The 10,186-nt window shown below is 32.4% G+C and overlaps 1 protein-coding gene across 1 annotated transcript; it reads left to right on the top strand.

The window, feature by feature from the left end:
* The first annotated feature begins 5,079 nt into the window (after nucleotides 1–5,079).
* On the top strand, nucleotides 5,080–7,687 carry LOC133779183 (L10-interacting MYB domain-containing protein-like). The gene is made up of 6 exons (XM_062219175.1): nucleotides 5,080–5,433; nucleotides 5,529–5,978; nucleotides 6,305–6,448; nucleotides 6,900–7,131; nucleotides 7,223–7,292; nucleotides 7,501–7,687. The coding sequence occupies exons 1-6, from the start codon at nucleotides 5,080–5,082 to the stop codon at nucleotides 7,685–7,687; spliced, it is 1,437 nt and encodes a 478-aa protein (XP_062075159.1).
* Nucleotides 7,688–10,186: the final 2,499 nt, after the last annotated feature.

Genomic DNA, 10,186 nt, shown 5'->3' with positions numbered 1-10,186 from the left:
AGAACTGGTCCTTGAAGTCATTTGGATGGCTTGGCAGCTCGATGACCGCCGCCGTATTAGGAAAACGGGTTAAATAGTAGAACCCGTCGCCTCGCCCCCGCTGGTCCGGGCTGGCTTTTAGGCAAAAGAAGTATAAAATATCCGCAAGAGTGGGGACCTCCCACTCCTGCTTCTTGAATAAGTACCTCAACCCTGCCAGCAGACGGTAGGAGTTAGGGGGAGCTGAAATGGGGCCAACACCACATAGTTCAGGAAATCAGCGAAGTATTGATCCAGGGGAAGGAAGGCCCCTGCCTTGAAGTGTTCACCGCTCCAGGTCGCGAACGATTCGTCGGTGTAGTAGCTTCCAAAGCTTCGGAGAAACTCGTGCGCCTAAGGTTCTTGAACAATGAAAAGGGCAGCAGCAGAGTCGAGGGTTTCGTTCTTCTGAAAGTTAGAGAAGGAAGAAGAAAAGAGATTTGGGAAATTTTGAATGAAGGGGTGGCCCGTGCGTAGGGTGGCCACCCCCTTTTTATATACGTGAAGAATCACATGTAGAAGGCTCTTGGATGACCCTAGTGAGGGATCCGAGGCCTTCCACTCGAAATACGAAACGACGGCTGGGCATAGACTAGGCCATTAAATGCGGTTCTCGTAAAACGTACCGTCACCACCCACAACGTCCCACGTATCAGACGCCTGCACAAAAAGTGGAATGTGAAGGGTTGTGGGGGAGTCTAAAAGCCCCTACTGTGGTCTTCTATATATGACGTCATATACCACGAGCAGGAACTTGGGGGGCAGATGTACGCCCTGGTTTTCCCACGGGCTGATTAGTAGGTCGAGCCTCGGACTAATCATGGTTAGTCCGTAAATTTCCCCAGGCCGGAGCTCCTGTGTTCGAGGTCGTACCCTATTAGCTCGAGGTATCCTCAAGGACTCGCCAAGGTTGCCCAAGACTGGGGGAAGGAGTCTGAAGGCCGAAGGTCGGGTCAGGGGAGCAGCTCGTGGTACGAGCTACTCATGGATCTCTAACCATTTGTAAAGTCAACACACGCAAGATAAACGTGCCTATATCTGACATCACGTGTCCGATATCTCCCTGACTTCTCAGACACGCAGCAGGAACGTGCGGATTCAGACACCCACGGCTGGGTTGGGCCGTGCGGCCCATTATCTCCTTACCTATCGATTTGACCATACTTATGTGTCAGGTTTAGGAATTAATCATGAATGTCACAGAGTTGATATGACAAATAAGAAGGTCACGGGATGACCTCCTTACCAACTTCCAGGTGCCATCTCGTATAAATATGGAGACCCTGGAAGTAGAGAAAAAATAGTCTCTGGAGAGATATATACTTTGTAACCAAATACCCAGAATAGATCAATAATATTGACTAGTGTAGTAGAAGGATTTTAACCTTTGAACCACTTAAAAACGTGTCTTGAGTCACCTAGTTCATCCTCTAAGATTTCATATCTGTGACGGTTCTACTTCCAGCACTAATCCCTTTCTCTTCTTCTCTTAATTACCTGTTGGCGAAGAACCGCGTCAACACGGAAAAATAAAGATAAAGGATCGAGACAGTTTGATAAACCTATGATTCCATACACGAGATAAGTTTAATTACATATACCTCTAAATTTCTAATCGATAGTCATTGGTAGTTCTTAATCCTTATTTGGAGAATTGATATGGTTATTTCATGATTTCCAAGCTATGATCAAGCGTGAAAGTTTAGGCTTAATCCCATAATAATTGGGAGATTTTCTTGATGGTGGTTCATTTTAAGAATAAGTTGTTTGATGGTTAAAGTAAGGTGAATTAAAGCCTATAGCTAGTCTCCACTATAACAATGAATTTGTTCATTACTATTATTGTGTTGTAAAGTGGTGACTATTTGGAAATCAATATATAAGGATGCAAGAAATAAATTCTTGTTTAAAGGACACCCGAGTTCAATGCATTAAATCCATTTTGAGGCAGGACATCAAGATAGTGATTACTGTAATTCTCAAAATAGTCAATTCGAAACATTATCGTTAGTCAACACTATATGAGAGATCAGTGGGAGCAATGATATGTTTATATTGTCACTTGATATAGTACATTGCTCATATCTTATGATTTTGATCTATTTTGGAGACAAATTAAGCCGTTATTTGATAATATCTGTCAGATGAAGAATTCTTGATAAACCTTGTATGGTCTAAAAATTTAGATTCTTCGTGATGAGATCAACGGTAGACTAAATTGTCTCATAGTTTGCATTGACTAACTATTGTAGTGATTAATGTTTCGATTTCATTGAGAATCTTTAAATAGTCTAAACTACATGTCGTTTTGAACGGCCTAAAGTCCATGATATTAGTAATGACGAGAGATCAAGTTTGAGATTATCTCACATATATGCTTATTGAAGGCAGCCTAGGGCTTACTCAAGTATACACATTCCTATCATGATATCTGTTACAGGCATGCTGGATTGGTACTTGAGTTGTCATCCTTATGGTACCAAGGATGTGTTAGCAATCGACAAACCAACATTGTGACATATAGTAGTTGGTTTTAGTGATATCGATTGGAAAGGCTGCATGGATGATAAAATCCACTTATAAGCATTCATGATTCTAGGAGGAGCTATTTTGTAATTAAATGTCATATGAACACCTACAACTTCCTCTCTCATACAAAGCGAGTATAATGGTAAGGGAAGTTATATGTGATTAGGTGTTGCATGGGCATTGACAGCATCCTCGTATGTGAAGGTAGAGTGTGTGGCGTGTTACGAGGACATTGATTGTACATTACAATTGCGATATTCCGTTTCAGTGTTAAGAGTAGTTGACTCTATTGTGAACTTACTGAACTTATGTGATAAATATCTCAATGATATCTATCTCTCAGAACTTGGGGAGTAATATTGCTCCATTAATGATGATGACGTTCCATATGTAGTGAGAAATTTGTGGAGTCCTCTATTAGTATCATAACACGCACTTACAAACAACATGCTAATGACTACACTGACACGAGTTACCTAAACGTATGTACTAAAGTCATTTCTTGTTTGGATTGTTGGGAGCCAAAGATGTATTTGATCAGTGGGAGTCATTGTTTTTCATGTATGATCGACATGTTAAGGATTGCTATTGGTTGTTGAATATATGTATATTCTGGATAACTCTTTGATGTTGTGTGTACACACTTGTTGATGCAAGCCAGTGGCTTAGTCTCGGTGCTATGTTCGAGTGGATCCATATCAGTAGTTATCATCATGTTTTATGAATCTCAGATGTCTCATTATGTATTATATTTGTGTCCTGTCGATACAATATGGTGCATAATTAGTTTATAGACATTATTGTTTCTTGAAATTTCTGTGTATTGATACTATTGCTTAGTGAGCACATATTGGTGTAATTATGTAGTCCAAGTGGGAGAATATTAGAATATTTTATATGGACTAACATAATTAAGTGTTGCTCACACAGTGTCGGTATTAGCATGTAATGATAACTATATAATCGGTAATGCATGATATTACCATCGGGCCATAATGGGATGGACATAACATACTAACATGCTCGGGGCCCATGGACACGCTCTAAAACGTCTTTGGTCAACCCATTGGGCCAAGACAACTAATTCTCTCACATTGGGCATGTAAGCCCAATTGGCCCATAATTCCTTATATAAAGGGTTGTGCTCTTGATTAATGATTAAGGTGGAATGAGTGTGGCTATGGTGTAGAGAGAATGATAGAGTAGTGTTCATTACTCCCAAGCTCTCCTTTTCTCTATATGTGTAGATCAAATAAGTGTAATCAACATGATTATTAGAGATCAAGGCGATAATTGGAGGTACGTATATTATTATATTAATGCCCTAAATAAAATGTTTGATCATGGAAATTCATGAGCATGATTTGATATTGATTATTGTTTATTTAATGCTCATTGTGTCTTATTTATAACATCTTTTTCATTTACAACTTACGATTGTGTCTGCAAATGAAATTCTAAAACAGCTTTGATTTTAAACAATAATTACACTAAGTTACATTCTTGATCCTCAACAGAGAAAGACTTAACTATGCCCATTAAGAAAGTTGGCTACCAATCCATGGAATTCAATATTATCTAATATATGTCAAGATCCAAAGTAGAAATCAATCAGGAATATACATAAGCGAAATGTGGTTGAACAGTAATTTTATTATAAGGTGAAACTATAATCAACAAGTAAACTTTAAATACAATTGAATAAGCAGAACTAAGCTTTCATGAAACAGTAGAACTCTTCCTCCCAAGTCAATGGCTTGGTTATCATTAATCGTAAAAATGTTGAATCAATAATAATTGGAGAAGTTGAGCCAGTGGGCAGTAGTAAAATACCATCATGTTCACTGCAGAGTAGCATAAGTTAAAGCAGAATAAAACATTTTAATGTGACATTTTTCAGGAAAAATAACTACAATAATGGACGGTAAGTCAACTTAAAGCTAAAACTTACACTAAAAACCTTGGTTTTGAACTCATTGGATTAGAAAATAATTAGATAGGAGGCTAAAATAATACTGCTTATGATGTAATAAAATAAAGAGATAATGAAAACTTTGCTCTATTTTTCCCACCTTCAGTTTCTCATATGAGAAGATTGTTAATAATAAAATACATTGTTATTAACCATCGAGTCTATGTTATTGACACCCTTATATCATATAAGGGTTTTATTTTTTGTCCTTAGTTTGTATGTTTGCTCCTTTGTCTTTTATAGGATATCTTATTTATATATATATATATTTATATACACATCATGATAGAATATATATACATATATAATATGTATACTTTTTATGTTTTTTGGTGTGCGTTTTTATTTCATATGACATTGTATTATTTTGTTAATTTGATGAATATATGGATACTCTTTATTGCTATTATTGGAATTACTTACTTGATAATTATAACTAAATCAGTTTTTCAATTTTTATTGTTGTTCTTGAAATGATTGTTTCTTTAGGAATAGTCTTGTATTTTCATTTAGAATTTTTATTGAATCCTTAAGTCTTACCTAGATGGCAGGTATTGATAATGAAGTTCTTATTAGGTATTGATAATGAAGTTCTTATTATTGAGAACAATGATGAGACTTCTATTTGGACTCAAAGGCATGAAGAAATTTTCATTGAACTTATGGAAGAAGAAGTTTTAAAGGGAAATAAGAATACCACAACATTTACAAAGCAATCATGGAAATATATAAAGGAAGAGCTTTGTGCACGAGCAAAAAGAAATTATAGTGATATGCAACTAAGGAACAAATACAATCAATTAAAGCAAAAGCATAAGGATTTTAAGTCTTTATTGAAAGAGACTGGTATGGGATACAATGCAGTGACTGGAGAAGTTAGTGCGACTGATGAAGTTTGCGATAAACTTATTCGGGTAAAAATTATTTAAAATGGATTTTATGCTTGTTTTATTGTAATAGGTATTGGTATATTTTATCAATATAATTTCATTTCATGTAAGTTAACAAGTCTGCTAAAAGATTTAGAAAGAAATGTTGTAAGTTTTATGAGAAATTATGCACTATCTTTAGTGATACTACTGCAACTGGTGCCAATGCTCATCCTTCAATTCGAAGTCCTTCTAATGATGGAGATACTAATGATGATGATGCAACGTCGATAAGTCCTTCTACTAGGAATGAAGAAAGTGGTTTTGATGAGGATGGTAGCAAAAGAAGAGGTAAATCAACTGCCACTTCGAACTCTCGATTAGTAAAAAGAGCAAAGTTCTCATCAGCTTTGGCAGATGCACTGGCAACACATAATGAAACTGCAAAGCGAAAGACAGAATTGATAGAGAGATCAATGGCAACATCTGCATCACATTACTTATTGGATGAGAGTGTTGAAGCTCTTAATCAAATTGATGGAATTAGTGGAGAAGTATACGCAAAAGCTATTGAGAAGTTTGAGAACGAGGTGTCCAGAGCATTGTTTCTAAAGATGCCAGAGCATAGAAGAATAGATTGGTTGCTGAATTTGAAGTGAAAAGTTTAGACTTTGTTTAGCTATCAACTTTAGTTTTGTTTAGCTATTGACTGGATGGGTTTGTTAAGTTATTGACTGGATGACCTTGTTAGTTATTGACTGTATGAATTTGTTTAGTTATTGACTGGATGATTTTGTTTAGCTATTGACTCGATGACTTGTTTTGCTTATTTTGTTTTATGGTTTGACTTTGACTTTGAGTGTTTATATATTTTTATATATTGAATGTAAAATTTAAAAGTTTTTTCTACTATCAGGATAAAATATCTTTCAACGTTGCTCGGTTCAACAAGGATAATTTACTGGACGATTCAGATGATGAGTTTGGAGAGATTTTTCTATATTTTGCTTGCGAGGAATATAATCAATTATATATATCTAAGCAACCTTGTAGAAATTCAGTTCTTTCAGGCCATGAATATGTTATGGAAGTGTTGCATGGCCATTGGAATAGGTGTTATGATTTGTTCAGAATGAATAAAGATGTCTTCAAACTATTTTGTGGTGTTCTAAAAGAAATTTTTTTATTGAAGAACTCATGATATCTATCTGTTGAAGAACAAGTGGCTATGTTCTTATTTGTGACTGGCCATAATGAACGACATTGTGTGGTTGCTGAACAATTTCAACACTCCACCTCAACCACATCTCATTATTTTAGGAAGGTTTTGAAGGCAATATGTCGTCTATCCAAAGAACTAATTACTCCACCTTCATTTGACGTAACTCCTCCATAAATTCGATTCGATCCAAGATACTATCCATTTTTTAAGGTACAAAAAGTTGAATTTTTTTTTCCTTTCTTTCAATATTCAATAAAAAAACAATCTAATAATTTATTTTGTATTTTAGAATTGTGTTGGAGCTATAGATGGAACTCATATTTCTGCGCATGTTCCAATTGATGAACAAATACCATATCGAGGTCGGAATGTGGATACAACTCAGAACATTATGTGTGTATGTTCATTTGACATGAAGTTCACATGCATTGTCCCTGGATGGGAAGGATCAGTTAATGTTGCACGAATTCTTCTAGAATGTGCCACAAACCCAGATTATGAATTTCCAATGCCGCCCCAAGGTAAGTATTTATGAAACTTATTATGTTAATTGACATTATTTTATATTAAATATCTATAAGTAAAAACTAACATGAATAATCGTTGGATCAGAAAAATATTATCTTGTTGATTCTGGCTATACAAACATGCCTGGTTTTCTTTCGCCATATCAAGGGGAAAGGTATCATTTGGGCCAGAACACAGATCTTAATCCCATAGGAAAAAAAGAGTTTTTCAATTATCGACACTCTTCCTTGAGAAATGTCATTGAGCGGTGTTGAAGGCGTGTTGAAGGCTCGCTTTCCAATCCTAAACCAAATGCATTCATATGATCTAAGAATACAAAAGTACATTGTCATTGCTTGTTGTGGGATTCACAATTTTATAAGGACAAATGCAGAAGCAGGTGTATATTTTGATGGAGGTGAAGGAAATTATGAGATACAGGTCACTACTTTACAAAGCACGGATGGAACTTTGACTGATAGTGTAGAGTTCAGTATTTCTAGAACTCATATACGTGAAATGGCTCATGTTCGTGATGAAATTGCTGACCATATATGGAGATCTAGTTGACGATAGTGAGATTGAGTAAATACATTAGTTGATTGTTATGATTCGTTTAATACTTTACTTTAAGTTTGGACAATTATCAGTTCATACGTTTTTATTTTACTATGTAGACTTTATTGATTTTGTGTTATCTCATGAATAGATATTAAGTTTTGAAATTTGAGATTACTTGGATATTATTAATATGATCTTTTTTTACTATAATTTTCTTATTTTTTATTTTAAAATAATAAATAGTGGTCACAAAAAATATTTTTATTTTTTAGTTTAGAAAATGAAAATAAAAAATAAAATTTCAAAAAAATATTTACCAAACATGTTTTTTATTTTTTATTTTTTTAAACAAAAAATAAAAATAAAAGTTATCAAACACATTTTTATTTTTATTTTAAAAAAACAGAAAACAAAAATGATTACCAAACGCATTTTTATTTTATAAAAATAAAAAAACATAAAACAAAAATATATTTTTATTTTTAAGCTTAAAAAATTTTTAAATAAAAATTTTACCAAATGCAACCATTATAATACTTAATTTATAAAAAAAATAGTCTCATTTACTTTATATATATATATATGGGTGCACTCTTAATGGTTACTACTCATTGATGGTTACTTTAATATTAATTATTAGATTAAGATCAATAGTCCATATTTATAGTTGTTAATTAATATTTTTTAAAATAAAATTTTGATTTTTTTCAAATTTTTAGAAGGGCTACTTGATGAAAAACGTGTATTTATTATGAAAATATAATATTGTAAACTTTTCATTTTACAAATGCATGTCAATTTCTAAATATAGCTAGTGTGTCTCATTGGTTGGAAACAATATTAATTATGGCAAAAAAAACTAAATTCAAAATTAATGTAGAAAAAAATATATTTACCTGTTGGTGACTTGTTATATGTTGCTACATCATCATAATTGTTAGTACCCATTTATAAAGTATGAACATGAAAAAATTATAGAAGTATAGACACGAAAAAATTATGCATAAATAATTATATTTATATTTAATTTTTTGAATCTCATTCATATCTCCATGTTCATATTTATATCAATTATAGCTAAGTCTTTTAAAAAAAAAAAAATAATAACTAAGTCACTTTGTAACTTCGAGTATATTTCATTAGAAAAAAATTAGCAAAAGTAAATTAGTATATGTACTTGGAGCCAGCGTCATTTACTAAAGTATGAGTATGTAACACTTTTTACATTTGGTAAATTAAGTTAAGTAAAAAACAAAACACGTGTGAAGTTGCAAGTATATGTCTATAACATTGTCTGTAAAAATGCCTGATAGTAGCACTTCTCTTTGACGAGTGAGGGATATGTCACTGCTTAGTCTTAGAATATAAAATCCTTGCGCAATTATAAAGTGGATTTGAGGTTTGATTGACGGTTAGAAGAAGGTGAAGCAGGAGGTTTGAGTTTGGACGTGTGTCAATCTCTTGGAGCAAATAGTGGCACCGGAATAGTGAAGAAGCTGAAAAAGTGGTACTGAATCAAGTTTCAACTTTATTTTATTCTTTTTTTTTTAAATCATGTATATCCATCTGACCAATCTCTATTAGAAAGAAAATTAAAAATACAATAAACACCCCTAAATTTATTGAAAACCAAGGCTATAAAGGAAAAAAAAAAAAGCAGGAGCCAATTAAGAGTCTTATTATATAAAGGATAAAGTATATATGTATATGTATATATCTACATCTATATTATATACCTACTATATACATATGCACGGATGCCCTTAGCCATCTTTTTTTTTGTTTTATTCTTGTTTTGTTTTTTTCTTTCAATTTTTTTTTATATTTCTTTCAATTTTTTTTTTTATATTTCAATTTTTTTTTGTTTTTTTCTTATTTTATATATTATTATTAATGTTGTTTACTTGTTATATTTTTTTGTTACTTTTTTTTTATTTTGCCAAGTTTTTATTTCTTTAATCTTACAAATTATCACACGTATACACACTATGTATTACATTATTTTGAGTCATTCTTTTTTTTGTTTTTTTTCTTAATTTATTTTTTCTGTTAAATAGTATATATATATAATATAAACTGATTATATCATGTTATTCGTAATTGTATATGCACAATATACATTATATTGTATTAAGTATACCTCATTTTTCATTTTTGTTTTTTTTCTTAATTTGTTTTTTCTATTAAACAATATATATATATAATATACACTAATTATATGATGTTTATTCGTAGTTGTATATGCACAATATACAATATAGTATCTATATATATATATATATTTAATATGTATGATTATATTGTATTAAGTCCATTACATTTATATAGTAATATAATAAAAGGCAATCATCATTTATTGAATATTAATATATACAAAGGCAACGTAGTTTAATGCATGTGAAAGTTACACGTATTGATAGGCTTGTTACTCGAGTCATACTATATTGGTGTGTGGATCACATATACGGTCATCCTTCTTTTTTATTTTTTTCTTGTATACTATCATTG

This window comes from Humulus lupulus, chromosome 5 (assembly GCF_963169125.1).
Source record: "Humulus lupulus chromosome 5, drHumLupu1.1, whole genome shotgun sequence".
Lineage (NCBI taxonomy): Eukaryota > Viridiplantae > Streptophyta > Magnoliopsida > Rosales > Cannabaceae > Humulus > Humulus lupulus.
The sequence above is the reverse complement of the archived record's forward strand: the minus strand, read 5'-3'. Positions and strand labels throughout refer to the sequence as shown.

Bases quoted from the DNA above. Each gene is read 5' to 3' on its own strand.
- LOC133779183 (XM_062219175.1), top strand. From the start codon at position 5,080: ATGAAGTTCTTATTAGGTATTGATAATGAAGTTCTTATTATTGAGAAC. The intron at 6,449-6,899 runs GTTCTTTCAGGC...TTTGTATTTTAG, and splicing joins AGCAACCTTGTAGAAATTCA to AATTGTGTTGGAGCTATAGA. The intron at 7,132-7,222 runs GTAAGTATTTAT...TCGTTGGATCAG, and splicing joins ATTTCCAATGCCGCCCCAAG to AAAAATATTATCTTGTTGAT.